The 19,309-nt window shown below is 35.9% G+C and overlaps 1 protein-coding gene across 2 annotated transcripts in view; it reads left to right on the forward strand.

Annotated features, from left to right (window-relative positions):
* The window catches only part of SNX2 (sorting nexin 2), a 56,944-nt gene that overhangs the window by 33,082 nt on the left and 4,553 nt on the right, over positions 1 to 19,309 (forward strand). For both annotated transcript variants that reach the window (XM_045486925.1, XM_045486932.1), the window contains exons 7-11: positions 1,555 to 1,633; positions 9,570 to 9,645; positions 11,046 to 11,159; positions 11,421 to 11,514; positions 12,897 to 13,102. In XM_045486925.1, the coding sequence (XP_045342881.1) occupies positions 1,555 to 1,633; positions 9,570 to 9,645; positions 11,046 to 11,159; positions 11,421 to 11,514; positions 12,897 to 13,102 (569 nt within the window). The remainder of the gene's footprint in view (positions 1 to 1,554; positions 1,634 to 9,569; positions 9,646 to 11,045; positions 11,160 to 11,420; positions 11,515 to 12,896; positions 13,103 to 19,309) is intronic.

Here is a 19,309-nt window from a genome sequence, read left to right on the forward strand (position 1 = left end):
GGCTTTTAGTATATTCAGAGTTGTACATACACCACCACAGTCAATTTTAGAATATCTTCTTTTTAAATAAAATTTTTTAATATTTTATTTTTTATTAAAAAAATTTTTTTAATGTTTATTCATTTTTGAGAGAGAGACAGAGCATGAGCGAGGGAAGGGCAGAGAGAGACGGAGACGCAGAATCCAAAGCAGCCTCCAGGCTCTGAGCTGTCAGCACACAGCCCGACGTGGGGCTCAAAGTCATGAACTGCTAGATCATGACCTGAGTAGAAGTCGGATGTCCAACTGATTGAGCCACCCAGATGCCCCTCATGTTTATTTATTTTAGAGAGAAAAAGTGCACATGCGCAGGGGAGGGACAGAGAGAGAGAGGATCCAGAGTGGCTTCTGTGCTGACAGCAGAGAGCCCACCACGTGTCTTGAACCCACGGACTGCGAGATCGTGACCTGATCTGAAGTCAAATGCTTAACCGACTGAGCCACCCAGGCGCCCCCTCTTTATTAGCACTTCCCGTCATCCTCTAACTCCCCCAACTCCCTAGGCCTAGGCAGTCTTTAATTTATTTTCTTTCTCTCCAGATATACCTATTCTGAACGTTTCATGTAAAGGAAAATAAGTGGGCCTTTGTGACAGGTTTCCTTCACATAGTATTTTTCTTTTAAGAGAGGTAACAAGCAAGGGAGATGAGAGAGAAGGAGAGAGAGAGAGAGGGCGTGTGCACACATGCATATGAGCCTGAAGCAGGCTCCACACTCAGCACAAAGCATGACCACCAAGCCTGACGCGGGACTCAACCCTGGGATCGTGACCCGAGAGTCAGACACTCAGCTGACTGAGCCACCCAGGCGCCGCTTTCATAGCGTATCTTTAAAGTTCATCCATGTTGTAGCATATGTCATTACTTCGTTTCTACAGAATTGATTCTGAAAGAAAAAAGCACAAGGAAAAAAGAAAAATAGTCAATTTGATACATTATTGTTAAAATTTAAATTGCCAGTACAGAAATGATTAACATGATTTTTTATGGAAGTGTTTGTTGTTTCAGCTATTACAAAACTAGCTATAATAAATAAACAAGATGTTTTTAGACTCTACAACAAGGAAAATACTTAGCACACTCATGGATTATACTCCATTTTTCTAGTCCCCAAACTAAAGAACCTTAATTATTACTCATAAGAAATGAAAATAGTAATTGAGCTTAAATTTGCTAATTTGAATGTCTTTATGCATATTGAAATGCAAACACATTTTAATTTACCATGAGTGTAATATGTAACAGATAAGGAACGCAAATAGAGTTTAGAAAACTGCAGACACAGCTCACCCTCTGCTTTATCTGGTTTCATGTTATGCGTACTTAGCAAGATGAGATGTTAATATATGATGAGTTATAATTTCTCTAAAGTATGATACTGGTTATAAGTTTAGGAGCCCTTTTTTTTTTAATCACATCAAATTTAAAGTGTATTTTAGATTATGAAGGAATGACTATAAAAAAACTGTTTCAAATAACAAAATTATCATGAGTCTCATTGAGTGTTTTTTCAAAGGCATGACCAAGGTCAAAGTGGGCAAAGAAGACTCGTCATCCACTGAATTTGTAGAAAAACGGAGAGCAGCTCTTGAAAGGTAATTGTAGACAGCTATGCTTTATTACTGTCATGTTTTTATTTCAGTAATAATAAGTCTAATTCTATTATATGGCACAACTATATTTTAATGTTTTTTTTCACAGTATTATTTCATGGTTCTACTAAGAGTGCTTTAAACTTTTATTAAGAAAATTACTTCTGGGGCGCCTGGGTGGCGCAGTCGGTTAAGCGTCCGACTTCAGCCAGGTCACGATCTCGCGGTCCGTGAGTTCGAGCCCCGCGTCAGGCTCTGGGCTGATGGCTCAGAGCCTGGAGCCTGTTTCTGATTCTGTGTCTCCCTCTCTCTCTGCCCCTCCCCCGTTCATGCTCTGTCTCTCTCTGTCCCAAAAATAAATAAACGTTGAAAAAAAAAAAAAAAAATTAAAAAAAAAAAAAAAAAGAAAATTACTTCTTTCAACAACACAATACTGTGTTCTGTTTTCATTAATCATCATAGTGGATTAGTATTTAGCAAATAGTGTGTCTAATAAAATAACACCTACTTTTGTATCCTGTGTTGTAAGCAGGAATATAAAGGCATTAGTTAGTTGGGGATAGAATTAATGTATCATAGGGGCACCTGGCTGCTTTAGTTGGTTGAGCATGTAACTCTTGATTGTGGGGTTATAGTTCCAGCCCCACGTTAGGTGTAGAGATTTCTGTGGCACCTGGGTGGCTCATTTGGCTAAGCGTCTGACTACAGCTCAGGTCATGATCTCGAGGTTCGTGACTTCAAACCCCGTGTCGGGCTCTGTGCTGACAGCTCAGACCCTGGAACCTGCTTCAGATTCTGTGTCTCCCTGTCTCTTTGCCCCTCCCCTGCTTACACTCTGTGTACGTATCTCTTGCTCAAAAATGAATAAACATTTAAAAAAACTTTTTGTAATAAAATAAGATCTATTTTTAAAAACATAGCTGTATTTTGCATTAGGAGTAAGGAATGGCTAAGCTTGTAAAAAGATACCATGAAACTTGTGAATGGAAAGAAAGAAATGATAAAAAATATTTGGATTTTTAATATTTAGTATTATTTAGGTTCTAGGAAGTTTTACCCATATTCACATTCTTTGTTGGATAATTTGGCTCACTATAGTTCCATTGAATTATTACTTGGCTAGGAATGTTATTAAACACAATAAAAAATTAAGTTTGTGCTCCCTCCTTTAATTTTGTATAATTGATTTTGACTTGAGTGCACAATTGTATGAGTCATTTATTGAGTTGACTGTATGCTTCAAGTCTGATACATTTGCCCTACCTTACTGCATAGTACTTGACATGTTTCCTTTAGTTTTGAAGGGTTGTCTTCAATGTCACAGACCAAATGAGTTACGGATAGGAGGAACCTACTCCCAGGATCTTAACATTTATTCCTTCCTTGCTATGCTGAAAATTAAGAAAAAAAATTTGAAATTATCTTAAAGCCCAACTTTTAGAACGTAAGTTGGTGATCACCTAGACATAGAAATTTTCTAATTTCATTGGGTTTTTTTGCTTGTTATTTTAATTGAATGTGCTTATTCTTTATTTTCTCTTTTGGCTTAAAATCAGTAGATGAGGTGGATAGGACAGATTTTAAGAAATAGTGTGTCTATCTCCAGGGTGCACATTATTATTAAAACTATTTTTAAGTCACTTTATTTTTGGGTCTTATTAATAAATTGTTTCCATTTTAACAAAATGCTGCAGTACAGTCAGGTTTGAACAATTTACAGTAAGAAAGCTGACTATGCAACTTATTATTACAGAAGTCTTAAAGGATGAGATTGTGCCTGTGAGAAAAGCATTTACTCAGGAAAGGATTAAATTGTGTCCAGAGAAGTTTAGGTTAGGCTTTAGAATTGTTTCTGTTGTGAAAGAGGTCACAGACCAAATGTTTTTAAGAGTAAAGGTAGATAATGTTCTGCTTCGATTTCGCTTAGTTCTTCCTGAAAGTGTAACCATGACCCTTTGAGAAACCTTTCAAGTCCTATTTTTCTATGAGTAAATTTGAAATGTTTCAGATGGCATGCTTGATAAGGGACTTAATGAAGATTTATTGTACCAAGGACATATAATTTGATTCTACATTCACCTTTCTCGCAACTTGAATGCATTGCTTAGTACTTACCATAACATCATGTGGTATGAAACACTGAGGAGAGTTGTAAGGAAATACTGGGATTTGATCTAGTGGATATTTGAAAACAGTTTCTTTAGTGAAAAATGTTACTTGTTAAGTGCTACCCTAGTGGCTATTGCAGTAATAATAATAATAAACAAAAGAAACCATATACTATGAGGGAAAAGTTCATTTTGCATTAAAAAATACGACTAAAGAAAATATAGGTATAAAGAAGCAGAGGAATTGGGATGCTTTTTCTAAAGGGAGTTTTCTGTAGCATTTCATAAAATTTAAAAATTAGAACAGGCTTATCTATGGGATGCCTAAACTAGTTTTAATCTAGTGGATCAGGGAAGTAGTTTTCTTTGTATATACTATGGTAATAAATTTGTGCATTTATTTGTTTGTTCAACTCAGAAAATTTAGATTTTGGTCTTGAATGAAAGGATGAACATCTGGTGTTAAAATACAGGAAGAGAGAGGGAGTCGTTAAGAAAGGGACTCTCCTGGGCCCCCCACACTCACTAAAGTAAGCAGAAAGTACTTTTAATAAGAGTTTCTCTAAGATCACTCTCCTGGTTTTCTTGAGAGTGCTTCACGTTTTATGTTAAGAGCATATTGACTTTATTTCATAGGTAAGGATACACTTCTGCAGATATAAACAGAGAAGTATAGAGTAGCATGATAGAGTGTGTAGGGAGTTAGAATCCTTTCTCTGTTGAAGCCTGTATTTCACTACACACTGTAAAGTATTTGTGTGGCCTTGGGCGACTTGCTGAAAGCATTAAAAGCATTTTTCCTTATCTTAAATGTTATCAGGATTGTGTTCAGTCCAAGAACCTAAAAACTCAACTGGCTTGGCCTTAACAGTTAGTACAGATTAATTAATCTACACTTTCCTATCAGGAAGTATTTAGGATTATCCAGTTTTCTGAAAATCTTATTGCCAGTTTCTGATAATCTGGAATACAACCATTTCTCACTACTACTATAGTAGTCCAAATGCTGGAATTAACTCCAGTAGGTTCTTAATTGGTTTCTGTTTCCATCCTTGAATCTCTGCTCTTTCTTAATACAGCAGTCAGAACCATCCTCTTAAAATATAAATCACAGCATGTTTCTTGCTCCCCATGTCACTCTGTAAAAGCCATAGTCCTTATGATGGCCTGCAGAACCTTATATGACCTGCACCGCTCACTCTTATCTGTTCTATCTCCTGTGCCCCTTGATCACACTACTCCAGGCCACACTCGTCATTTTGCTGCTTCTCAAAGATCCCTGGCATTTTCCCACCTTAGAGTTTTCTCACTGGCCTCTCCTGTTGCCTAGAAAGCTTTTGTTCTCAAATGTCTGCGTGGTAATTCCCTTACCTCTTTTAACTTTAGATGTTCAAGTATCATCTTTCCATTGAAGTCTTTTCTGATCATTGGCTTCATTCTAACCTATTCTCTTTGAGTTGCCCCCAACAATACCTTGCACACTTGATCTCATTTGCTCTACCTACCGTTCTGCCCTCCTTTTTCCATAGCATCTGCCAACTGGTCACATACTGTATATATAATCTGTGTTTATTCATGATCAGTCTTCTCTTACTAAAATACAGTTTTCTCTCATATATTCTGAGTGTTCAGAACAGAAAATGACATGCAGTTAGTAAATGCTTTACAAATATTTGCTGAATCCACAAATGAATGTCATCAAAGCCCAGGCTCTTTCTACCTTTCTGTTCTTTTGTTCGTTATCATTAGCACCTGTGTTTGAGTTTCAAGCAAGAGAAATTTTTTTTTGTCAAAAACATTTTTTTATTTTTTATTTTTATTTTTTTAAATATGAAATTTATTGTCAAATTGGCTTCCATACAACACCCAATGCTCATCCCAAAAGGTGCCCTCCTCAATACCCATCACCCACCCTCCCCTCCCTCCCACCCCCCCATCAACCCTCAGTTTGTTCTCAGTTTTTAAGAGTAAGAGAAATGTTTTTAACTTTATTCCTCTCAATTTTGTGTAACCTGCTTTATTTTGTTTTGTTTTCAGTAACTCAGAACTTAAAACCCTAAGCGATTCTTCTAAATTTTTTAGTAACCCTTCCTTGGAGCAAATCTGCAGAACTACTGTCTCATGTTGAGTGTGATACTTGTCAGCTTTTCCATTGTATCTTCATTTCTTTCTTCTTCCAAATGTGTCTCTTTCTCCCCACGCCTCTTTTCAGGTCTTCTCCCTGTGTTCCCTCTTCTCCCTGTATTCTTTTCCTGTTTTTGTTCTGTATCCATCCTTTATAGATCTACAACCCTGCGGACCTTAATTCTGAATTGGTGAATATTTACAAATATTCATTAATTTAAAATATGTCTTAAGATGCTCAACAGCACTCATCATCAGGGAAATGCAGATTAAAACTACAGTGAAATATCACCTCACATATGTGCGAATAGCTAAAATCAAATAGTTAAGAAACAAGTGTTGGCAAGAATATAGAGAAAAAGGAACCGTTTTGCACGGTTGGTGGGAATGCAAACTGGTGCAGCCACTATGGAAAACAGTATGGAAGTTCCTCAAAAAGTTAAAAAGAGAGCTACTACAATCCAGGAATCTTCCTATCGTGTATTTGCCCAGAAAATACAAAAACATTTATTCAGGGGAATGCATGCACCCCTGTGTTAATTGCAGCATTATTTACAATATGGAAGTAGCCCAAGTATCCATGGATAGATGAATGGATCAAGATGTGTTTGTGTGTGGATAAAATGGAATATTAGCCATAAAAGGAAATGAAATCTTGCCATTTGCAACAACATGGGTGGAGCTAAAGAGTATGTTACTAAATGAAGTAAGTCATTCAGGGTAAGAAATGCAATATGGTTTCATTTATCTGTAGAATTTAAGAAACAACAAATGAGCAAAGGAAAAAAAGAGAGAGAGGAAAACCAAGAAACAGACCCTTAAATATAGAGGACAAACTGATGGTTACCAGAGGGGAGGAGAGGGGAGGGAGTGCAGTAGGTGATGGGGATTAAGAGTGCACTTACCCTGATGAGCACTGAGTACTGTATAGAACTCTTGAATCACTGCGTAGTATGCCTGAAAGTAGTACCAACACTGTATGTTAACTACAGTGGAACTAAAATTTAAAACTTTTTTTAAAAAATTAAAAAATAATACATCCCTATGAACATAAGGATTATGAAGATGAAGGATAGTTTCATGGCTTGTAAGAAATGATGAAAGTGATAATGGTAGAAAGATTGATGTGAAGGGAGAGCAAAATGCAAATCTGTTCCTTTATTGTCTAATTTAAAAACACAAACCACTTAGTAAAATAGGAATTGTCATTTAAAATGTGCCTATTGAGGGGCACCAGTGTGGCTCAGTCGGTTAAGCTTCTGACTTTGGCTCAAGTCATGATCTCACGGCTCATGGGTTCGGCTCATGGGTTCGGGACCCACGTCAGGCTCTATGCTGACAGCTCAGAGCCTGGAGTCTGCTTTGGATTTTGTCTCCCTCTCTTTCTCCTCCTCCCCCGCTTGCATTCTGGCTCTCTCAAAAATAAACATTAGAAAAAAAATCTTAAAAACATAAAATGTGCGTATTAAGATAAGCAAAGTAGATTATATACAATCAATTTGAAGAATAAAATTTCATTGTATGTGATAGTACTTGGCAAATTATAAGAAAGCGAGTAGTGATTGTAGTATTAAAAAATAACTGCATTATAGTTTATCTGTAGGATAGAATTCCATGTAGTAAATAAATAAAAATGACATTAGTAGCATTTCATGACATAGAAAGGTACCTACAACTGACTGTTTTGCGGGAAAGGATACACACCTATAGGTATAATGGTGTAATATTTTTGTGAAAACCAAATCTGAGTTTGTGTATATACATACACCTTTAGAAAAAAACATTAAAAGGTAATTATCTCTGGAACAAAAAAATCTGTTTTATATTCCTGTTCCTAATTTTAACATTAAGCTTAATACTTTTTAAGAAACAGTTAACTGCTATTTACTTCTGTGAAACCCTTAAGAAGTAAAGTTTTTCTGTCTTTTTCTAGAATGCCCTTTTCCAAGATGTTGATACCTCAGAATGCTAGTATGTGGTAGGATGACAAAGGAAGATCTAGACAATTGAGTTTTGTTAATGTAGGGTTTAACAAAGTTAAACCAGGTTTTTTTTCCTATAAAACTTTGTGCAGCGCTTAACACGCTGCTATTTAGGACTCAGAGAGTGATGTGTATGTGATAAGTTTCAGACCTGCCTGATGATAGAACCAGTCTTTTTCCCGAAATACTGAAGGAGACTAGTATTCTACAGAGCTCACTTTGGAAAGCCATTTTAGAATGTAAGTAGTAGTAGGTAATGACATTTAGGTTTGAACTATTAGGATGTACAAAGTTTGGGTACGACATGTTTCGTCTCCCTTCCCGCTGGTTCATTTTACAAATGTCTGAGTACTTGCTGTTTGCCAGTTGTTGTGTGCACTCCCGTGAACAACTTATGCAAACTGCTTTAAGCGGTACACGGCCTAAACAACCAAATAACCCAATACTATTGGAAAACTTGAGTATTAAAACTGTAAGTAAAATTCCAGTGGGAGTATACCACCATTTCTTTGACACAAAATTAACATTCCTGTTGCATCTCGTTTTTAGCTTGATAATATTGGCAGTAAATTTTTTTAAGCCACAGTGTAGAATGTATTGCACATACCTGCTAAATGCTCTATTTCTGTTACAGTGTTTTCTTATGTGGGCTAATGACTTGAAGTTTAATGTATTAAAATATATAAAAACAGAAGTTAACATTTCAGCCCTGATAAAATAGTCGTTTTAACCACTGGGTAGAATTGTGACTTTATGCCATTGTGACTTTATAGAAGGTTACCATTGCTTTTCAGAAGCTTTAGGTATGTTTTATAATCTTATAATGAGATCGAAGAAAATTAATGATTAACATTTATTCTGTAGATGTATGATAAACATCTGTGAGGTAAAATACTATAATTGAAATACTAGTATATGTAATCATTAAGGGAAGAATAATTTTGCAGAACATGAGATTAGATAAGTAATCAAGAATAATTAAATAGTGGACCTTTTTTCTTTTTATGAAAGAATGTTAATTATGGATGGCAGAAACTTGGGCTTTTCTATGTTCTAGTAAAGGAAAATATCTAAAGTTGGGCTAAAAGTGATTTAGCAAGGGTGTTTCTCTTTACTTTCCATTTTTATTTTATGTTGTGTCCTATAAGAAAAACATGAATCAAACTTTTAGCAAAACCTTATTAAAAATAGAATTTTGAAGAAAATCAGTCCTTGTCCAATAAAGATCAAAGCTGATTTGATAATTTGCTGACAGGCAAAAAAATCTGGTAGGTGTTTCTCTGTTTTGGTGATAACAGCAGTAATAAAAAAAAATAGTTGATTGGAATATATATAGTGATATGTGTTAGGACTCTGAAATATTAGCTCAGAACATGGTGACTCCACCCGAAGATCAAATTATTCAACAAACTCATATACCTTTTTACAACTCTATACTTTGCAGTGAGAAGTTTAGTAAATTATTTAATCTCTCCTGTATCCCCATCTCCACAGCCTGCCATGTCTCTTTTTATATATGATGAACTTTCAAAAGAGGAATAAAAAGCTTTTTAGTCATTAAATTGCTATAAGAGTCTAAACAATTAGAGTGAAAGCAGACTGATATTCTAGGAGGCAGACTGAGGACATCATTTTACCTATTTTTTTGATTTGTTTTTGTGATTTTGTTCAAATAATATTTAAAGTGCTACTCAAATAAAGGAGAAATTTTATTCTTATATCTAGGTATCTTCAAAGAACAGTAAAGCATCCAACTTTACTACAGGATCCTGATTTAAGGCAGTTCCTGGAAAGTTCAGAGGTATTATTTCTACTTTAAATTTTTGTATGATACGAATTTTCTTATTATTTGTGTTTGTCATTTTATTTTATTTTTTAAAAATAGGTTTTTTTTAATGTTTTATTTATTTTTGAGGAAGACAGACAGAGTGTGAGTGGGGGAAGGGCACAGAGAGAGAGAGACACACACACAGAATCTGAAGCAGGCTCCAGGCTCTGAGCTGACAGTACAGAGCCTGACGCAGGGCTCAAACTCACGAACTGTGAGATCATGACCTGAGCCAAAGTCGATGCTTAACCGACTGAGCCACGCAGGCACCCCTGTGTTTGTCATTTTGATAATTTTTATAAAAATAGATATTCGGTAAATGATGGGATTAGTGGATGGAACAAATTGATTTTCTTTTTTCTTTTTTTGGGGGGGGGGCGCTTAGTGTTTATTATGAGAGAGAGTGCATTCATGGGGGAGAGGCAGAGGGAGAGGGAGGGAGAGAATCTTAAGTATGCTCCACACCCAGTTCTGAGCCTGACATGGGGCTCAATCTCATGACTGTGAGATCATAACCTGACCTGAAATCAGGAGTTGATTTCAGCCACCCAGGTGCCCCTTGAGGTTAGTGTTTTAATAATTTAAATTATTAGTAAAATGCCTTTTCTGCTTTGGTAACAGTAGGATGACCACTTTCTTTTTCAAAAATTTTTAAACCAGATTTAGAAGAATGATCTCTAAATAGTCTAATTCTCAATGCCCTAAGTGGTTGTTAAGGCATTGTGTTGAAGTAAGTTTATTCAGGCCTCCTTTTAGAGACAGCTAAATGTGTTTATGTCTACATTCTAATATTCTTACCAAGGTTCTGAAAGCAAATTTGTGACTTAAAAGAGCTTAAATTATAACCATGCTGCTCCTTTGATTTGAGATGCTTAGTACATTTGGGGCTTGTAACAGTTTACAGTTCTAATTATTACTATTTGAGATTTTTTTTTTAATTTACTGGAATACTAGAATTTTTTAAAAATTTAGAATCACACCCTCCTAGCTGAACATAAGGAGATTTTTCTCAAGACTTTCTTCTTTCCTTATAAACAAGTTTATTTCTGCAAGCAAACAGGTGGCCAATGTTAAGGTACTTGACAATCTCTTAATATATTTTGACAAACAGAGTGTTGTTCCATCTAAATGTAAACGTGCTGAAGAAAAGCAAATGGAAAGTCTATTTTTTAAGTTTTCCTTTGAGAGTGTACAAGTAGTGTATTTGAGAAATTAGATCTCACTATTGAAATGTATGAGAGTGAAGAAAATACAACCTCCTTTTTTTTTTCTTTTTTTCTTTTTTTGGAGGGGGTGTGCAGTTCCTTTTGCGCCCACTTAAACCTCCAGCCTTTTAACCGGTTTGTTTGCCCTTATTTGTCATTCAATTCCAGCTGCCTAGAGCAGTTAACACACAGGCTCTGAGTGGAGCAGGAATATTGAGGATGGTGAACAAGGCTGCCGACGCTGTCAACAAAATGACAATCAAGATGAATGAATCGGATGCAGTAAGAGCTGATTTTTCGACTTGAATAATGAGATGAATTAATGAGCCCAACAATTGCATTTTAAAGCTGTACAAGTAGAAAATAGGATATTAATTTGCTTATTGAGTTTAGTCCTCAGCCACATCAGTTGACTACCATGGTTTTATATACACGGTTAATTTGTTGCTTTAAAACAAGGAATGTGGCTTGCTATTGGTAACCTAATTTACAGCGGTTTGTTCTTGCTAAATTAGCTCCATTTTTCATTTTTTTTTTTCTTAGTGGTTTGAAGAAAAGCAGCAGCAATTTGAAAATCTGGATCAGCAACTTAGGAAACTTCATGCTAGTGTTGAAGCCTTGGTCTGTCATAGAAAAGGTTTGTTTGCCTCGTTATTTATGTGTTTAACACCATTAGTTAATTACAAATTTTATTTAAATTTTATTAAAATGCACATTCTGGAGCTACTATAGAAGAGAGAGAACAAAAGAGAATGTTTTCCATTTCAACCTTGTTCATATTTTTTTGTTCTGTTGTAACGTAACTTAGTTGAGAAGTATAAAAATCCTGAGCTTGTAAAAGTATATTTTAAAGTTTGGTTTAAAACTGTTGTTCATTTGATTAACACTTTGTTAACATTCGTATAGTTTAATGAATGAAGATGTCTTATTAGTAACTGATACAGTTAAAAATATCAGCTTAAAAATTGATTTTTGAAATTTGTCTTTGAAAACTTCCTGTGTGCCTGCATTTCCTAGAAAATTTTGAATTATTTTCTTCATTTTTTGAACAGCCAAATTAAAAAGTCTAGGGGAGGGGCCGTTAAAAATTGATTGGCAATTTGAGTTGTATTTTTTTAATTCTGTGATGAAGTTTTTGTTGTTTTCTAAGAATATGAGGATTTCCATGTTAGCTTTCTAAAGTACTTACTAAGTAATTTAGTATGTACCATTACCAGTAACCATTTCAGTAAAACAACTACAGAAATACATCAGTACGCTTTTATTGAAAGTAGTTTATAACAGCTTTTGCCATTTATACTGTATCTTGTAAAGAATGACTTTATGGTTCTTTTAGAGAAAATTATGTAACGTAGAGCAATTTCTAGGCAATGTATTATTAGTTCTTGGCATTATTTAGCTTATAAACATCTGTGTCTGAAATGATTATGTTCAGAAATCTGTTTAGAAATTCTTAGTATTTCCACCAAGCACTGTTCAAGCATTGTACACAAAGAAAAAAATAAGATTTTTATGAATTATACAATTCTCTACAGTTTTAACGTGATTTTTTTCCTATTAGCTAAATAATGTTTTCGTTAAAAATTAGAGACATTTTGAATTTCAAATAAATGTGTAAAGGCCAAAAAATGTAGTATAAGTCAATTACAAGTCCTCCCAGTGCTTTCCAGAGACAAGAAAATACGTTTTATCTTTTATAGGAATAGACAAAAACAGTGAGCGCTTCAGGAAGAAGGGGAGGCAGATTATATATAATTAAACATAGTTCATCCCTTGGGAATATAGGCAGTGGTTCTTCTTGATTTTTCTTTAATGTTCTTCTAATTTTCCGTAGAGCTCTGAGCAGTTGGCATGTATGCTGAAGGCGTCTTAATGACTGGTTGTTTTATGTTAATTATTTTAAGATAATTATTTGAGCAATACATGAACAGATAAAATTTAGAGAGAAAGTAGAGAAATCAATGCAGTATTTAAAAACTTTACTAGTGAACAGTAAAAGTGAATACTTTTTTATTTCAGAACTTTCAGCCAACACAGCTGCCTTTGCTAAAAGTGCTGCCATGTTAGGTAATTCTGAGGACCACACTGCTTTATCTAGAGCTCTGTCTCAGCTTGCGGAAGTGGAGGAGAAGATAGACCAGTTACATCAAGAACAGGCTTTTGCTGACTTTTATATGTTTTCAGAACTACTTAGTGACTACATTCGTCTTATTGCCGCAGTGAAAGTAAGCCTCATTTTGCAATCTTCCTTGAGTTTTTCTCACTTCAGTGGTTTGCTTTTAAGAAGAATTTGGTTACCCATTAGGCATGTATTTAAGTGTGTAAGTTCTGTATTCTCTCAGTACATATAGATGGCTTCAAGATGGATGATTCATAGCCGAATACTTTCTTCCACTGTGACTTGGACAACGTGGTAGATACAACTGATGTTTTTAAGAGGTGTAAACAATGCCAAATACAGTGAAAACGATACACGTGTACCTACATACTTACCTATACAAGCTTGCACCTAACCGGTAGCATTTATTTGTTCACTCTAGCTTGAACTAAAACTAGCCATGGACTCTGTTATCGTTAGTAAAGGTATGATAGGAAGCAGAACAAAACCAGAACTGATTGTTGCATAAATGTTGAATGGTGGCTTGTAGCATTCATCTGAACTAGAAGCAAACATTCTTTGCACACACTGAAATATGTAGTCACTGTATATTTAGAGCTGGGTCGGGACTAGATTAGATAATAAATTGTGTTATCTTGTAGTAATGTTTAAGGATGAACAGTTAAGTTTCTGAATAGTTGGGAAAGTAATCTAGTTAACTAATGAAAATTGGTTTTCTACAGATGTCTCCAGTATTCGTATAGTTAAAGTGCGTGTTATTTTATCTATCCTATGCTTCAAAAGGTACTTTAAGATCCTGTGGTGTCTTTCGATTATTTTTATGAGCATTAATCATCATAGGGTGGAGGAACTGGGAATTTACCTTTTACTTTGAATTCAGACAAAGTTACTGAGACCTTTTTTTCAGTTAAAGTCTGTGTCCAATTTAGTATTAATACATAGAACATTGATACACTGTACATTATTTACAATCCTCTTCTCAAGCTAATGGTGACAGTTATTGCTAGAGGGTTCTTAGCTCTAAAGAATGGCGCTATCTTGGGATTGGTAAAATTACCAGTTTTGGTCGTATTTACTCTTAGGTGTTACTCTGTATATTTCTGGTGGTTAATTGTACTTTTCAGTTACTTAAGGTAATATAGACAGCAGTTATTAGAGTGTACTTCATTGTACATGGGCAACTTGTGATATGCAGAAATCCATTTCACACATAATGGTTCCTGTTCCTCTCCCATCCAATCTCACCTCATTCCAGAACTCCCCCTAGCATGAGGGCTGCTGTAAAAAAGTAGAGCACCTTTCAGAATACCTATGGATCCAAAAAGGGAAGCCAGGCAGTGTCTGTAAGAAGGAGTACCTGCTGAGGAGCATTAACCTGGGAGATTACTCCCTGGTGGGAATGGCCTGCTTGTGTCTTGGATCATGAGCCCTCACCTGGGCTGGCCCTGTGCTGCCTCAGTCTTCCTGCTGTATTTTTACCTTCTCTGAAATTCTCTTAAGTTCATGTTTTGCAGAATAACACTGACACCAGAAGATGTACCGTGATCAACTGAGTTTGGGAGCTGATGTATACAGTATCCCTGTCTTACAGATTGAGAGAGCATTAAAATGCTCATAACTGGGGCGCCTGGGTGGCTCAGTCGGTTAAGCGGCCTACTTCGGCTCAGGTCATGATCTCGCAGTCTGTGAGTTCGAGCCCCGCGTCGGGCTCTGTGCTGACAGCTCAGAGCCTGGAGCCTGTTTCGGATTCTGTGTCTTCCTCTCTCTGACCCTCCCCTGTTCATGCTCTGTCTCTCACTGTCTCAAAAATAAATAAAATGTTAAAAAAAATAAAAATAAATAAAATGCTCATAACTGTCTAGGAGTAAAAAATAAAACATTTAACGTTATGTAATCCAGAGATTTACAAAGTCATATGAACAGGAGTTCTTTTTCACTTAATATCTTTTTACATAAATGGAACAGACTTTGAGAAGAACTGAATTAGTGATTCCTTGACTGAAAGAAAGTTAAAGAGCCATGCTTAAGTTATATCTTGAAGTAAATTAAGCTCTTTCACATCGACTTTGTTTTCTGCTGAAACCTTGCCCAGGTCAGTTGCACAAAGGAGTTGAGAAATTATGGGATAGATTGAGAGGGAATTTTTGTGGTCTTTGGTTTGGTTTGGTTTTTTTTTTTAAACCGATTTATTTGTATTTGAAAATGTGATCCATGGACATATTAAATCTCACAACCCAAAAAGATCAAGTTCAGGGGCTCCTGGGTTGCTCAGTCAGGTAAGTGGCCGACTTTGGCTCAGGTCACGATCTCGTGGTCTGTGGGTTCAAGCCCCGCATCGGGCTTCGTGCTGACAGCTCAGAGCCTGGAGCCTGCTTCAGATTCTGTGTCTTCTTCTCTCTGTGCTCCTCCACTGCTTGCACTCTGTCTCTCTGTCTGTCTCTCTCTCAAAAATAAATAAACATTAAAAAAATTAAAAAAAAAAAAAAAAAGGCCAAGTCCTTCTCTTCCCAATACCATGGGTCTCTTTCCTCGGTCAAATGCTGTTACATTCTTGTATGTCTTTACAGCCTTAGCTATGCATGTGTATGACACTAATTTTCTTTTTCTTGCCACCTTTCTTTCTCTTTTCTCTCTTTTTGCCTCCCTCTCTGCATCTCTTCCTTGTTGAAGAAGGAGCATACTATATGTACTGTTCCTTGCCAGCTTTTTCACCCACTCCGTTTTGGGCAAGTGTTCACGTTAGCCTCTGTAGATACGTTACATTCTTTTTAAGGTTTGATTGGATAGCCTCAGTCTACTTGTAAATAGTAAGTTTTTTGAAAAATCAATCTTTGGGCTAAACTTCCTAGAAGTAGATAGAGTTGCTTGGCCAAAGGGTATATGAATTTTAAATTTCAGTAAATACTCTTTTGTTACTGTCTGAAGAGATTATACTCCTTTGTACTCCCATCATCGTATGTGTTCCTTCTTCTCCCACCCAAATAACAAAGGTGCTTTTTGGTATAAGTTTTCATTTCTTTAGTTATTGTGAATTTAAGCCTCTTTACAAATGGTAAGCCATTTCCATTTCTTTTTGTGTGTGTGAACTCTTCATGTCCTGTGCCAGTTTTCTTTTGTGTTTGGTCTTCTGTATTTCTAATAGCTACTTAATACTACCTAGCCCTTTGTTTTTATCCATATTGAAAATACTTTTCTGATGATAAGTTTGAAACTAAAAGTGCTTTAGAGCCAAAGTGGGGGAAGGACCTAAGACCAGCCACTTAAAGTATTACTTAAGCCTGGCCGTGTATCCAGGAAACCCCTGCTTTTCTCTTTGTACGGGGCATGGCCTCTCAATGCAGGACTCCACATTTTGGCTAGTAATGTTACCTAACATATATTAAGCATTGTACTCATTGTATGCATTCTCATGTATTGGCTGCCTGTGAACCCCTACAGTAGGGTCAGGGATTGAAAATACGGTTTTCAGTATGTTTTGCACTAGAACTTGTCATGAAGAATTCTTACAGAGAATGTAAATTTATAAAACATGTAAAATACCTTGTAAACCCACTAGATGGTTTCCCCAAAGAGTTGAAAAGCTTCTTTGTTTGGCTGTAAGTAATCAACATCCTTTGACGACTCCAGGAAGCTGAGTGGCATATTTTCAGAATCACTGAATTGGAAGGTGATATTAATTAAAATTAAAACTAGGAATGGATGTGTGGATCGCTTAGTTGAGCGTCTGACTCTTGATGTCAACTCAGGTCTTGACCTCAGGGTGGTGAGTTCAAGCCCTGTGCTGGGCATGAAGTGTAAAACTAAAAAAAATTAAATTTAAAAAATCAAAATTAAAATTGTAGTGTTTTGGTGGACCAGGGAAAATGTTCCACAACTGCAGCCTTGTCTAACCTAGGCCTGTTTGCATACAAATGTATAACATAAATTGGCAGAGGGATAGAGGTCCAAAGTAGTTCATCAGTGTAAATCTGTCTCTCTTACAGGAGAGGCTGGTTCTACTAGAGCAGATTTGGTTCTTGACATACAAGACAAACATTAAGTTGTGATTTAACTCATTAAAAAAAATTTTTTTTTTAATGTTTATTTAGATTTGAGAGAGAGAGACAGTTCATAGTGCATGAGCAGGGGAGGAAGAGAGAGAGAGAGAGAGAGAGAGAGAGACAGAATTTGAAGCGGGTTCCAGGCTCCAAGCGGTCAGCACAGAACCCGATGCAGTTCTCAAACTTTCGAGCTGTAAGATCATGACCTGAGCTGAAGTCAGATACTCAACTGTCCGAGCTACCTAGGCACCCCTAACTGATTTTTAAGGTAGCATTTCTAGAATATCAAGTGTGGTTTTGATCCTTTTTTTTTTTTTTTTTTTTTGGATTACAAGGAAAACAAACGAAGAAAAGTTATTTCTCTTTAGAGCTGAGATTAATTTTTTTTTTATTATAACCTGACTTTCATAGTTCTGTCTTTATTTTAGAGCTCCTATATATGTGCCACAATAAACATGTAATGGTTCTGGAATCTTATGAGATAATAAATTGGGCAGGGATAAAATTAGTTTAAATTACTGTATCACCAAAAACACCATTTTATATATATTGAGAACTTAAGCAAATATTGAAATTGAAGGGCATTTTGGTTAGCTTTTGCCCTGTATTCATACATATTTTAAGTAATCAAATTGTTACTAAACAGAGGAGTTTATAAATGAAGAGCTGATGTGGTGGCCCTCTTCTCTTAAAGATGAGAAATAAAATCTTAAATTTTGGTGTTGTGTATGTGTAGGGGGTTAATGAGGGGCAAGTGTTGTTTAAATGGTAGTGACTTTCTTCATCTACTTATGCTAAATGTATTGTTTTTCTTATTTTTCACGCAATTAATTTGGCTGAAGCAAAATTAAGTTCTGATAAATACCTTGGGACAGACACCTGGGTCGCTTGATTTTGGTTCAGGTCATTATCTTGCGGTTCCTGGTATCAGAGCCCTGGGACAGCTTCCGTGCTGATAGCACAGGGCCTGCTTGGGAGTCTCTCTCTCTCTCTGCCCCTCCCCTCTCTTGCTTGTGCACACACCTGCTCTCTCTCAAATAAACATTTAAAATAAAAGAATGTCATGAGGAAAATGTCTTTTAACTATAAGAAAAGCAGGCAGAGCACCTGGGTGGCTTAGTCAGTTGAGCATCCAACTTCGGCCCAGGTCGTGATCTCTCATTTCGCAGGTTTGAGCCACACAGCCAGAGCCTCTCTCTGCCCCTGCCCCACTTATGTGCTCTCTCTCTCAAAAATTAAACATTAAAAAAAATTTTTTTTAAAGCAAAGGGGACAGTAAGATTTACTCAGTAATGTGAGAAGAGAAATTATATGAGATGACAAATTAAAACTAACAAGGTAGATTTAAATACCTGAAATAAGATGCTTTGACTTATCAGTTTGCCCATGATGTCTTTTGTCCTGGTTAATTTGAAATATGCAGGGTCTTTGGAAAGAAAACACTTTGGTTTGTGGTTGATTTAGAGGTTTGGTTTTTTTTTTTTTAATGCTGTTGCCCACATTTTTGAAATATGCAATAATATAAATGCGGTCCAGTTATGGTTTTTTCCTATGTTATTGTGTTATTATTATTTGTACTTTTAGTATAAATCCAGGAGTTAATCAACCCTTAATTTATTTGTGTGTGGTTTTAGGAATAATCCATAACAGTACCTGCTAATTATTAAACATCTGCTAGGTTAAGTCACTGTGCTATTTTTCATTTTATTTCCAATCTACTAATATAGATCTCCTTTTCTTCCTTCTATATTTGGGGAATCTGTGGTTTACAGAAATTAATTTACCCAGGATCATACAGTGACAGAGCTAGTATTTGGATCCAAATTTGATTTGTTCCCAAGCGTATATTTTTAAGATAGATTATCTGTGTACTCTTCAGCAAGTCCCCATAAGAACATGGATTTATTTATTTCTTGATCCAGGAAGTTCTTTATTTGGGATAATGAAAATAACTCTGGTTTACTGCTTTCTGGTTCACCCAGTGTATAAACACCAGCTTCATCTGTTAGAATAGTAAATACTAAAATAATATGAATATATCTCCAATATCAAAATAGAGGATTTATTATTACATTCTCCCATCCTATCTGTCACCTTTTTTCAGGAGATTCTAATTACTCTCTTATGTTCATATTTCAATTCTTATTTCCATCCTCTTGTTCTTACTTTGCCAAACTCCTTGAAAGAAGTAGTTGGATTTGGTTGACTTGGTCTCTTACCATCTTTTGGTCTAGTTTTTCATTTGGTCCTGCCTACTAGATGTGTGTGTGCGT

Source organism: Leopardus geoffroyi, chromosome A1 (assembly GCF_018350155.1).
Source record: "Leopardus geoffroyi isolate Oge1 chromosome A1, O.geoffroyi_Oge1_pat1.0, whole genome shotgun sequence".
NCBI classification, from domain to species: Eukaryota; Metazoa; Chordata; class Mammalia; order Carnivora; family Felidae; genus Leopardus; species Leopardus geoffroyi.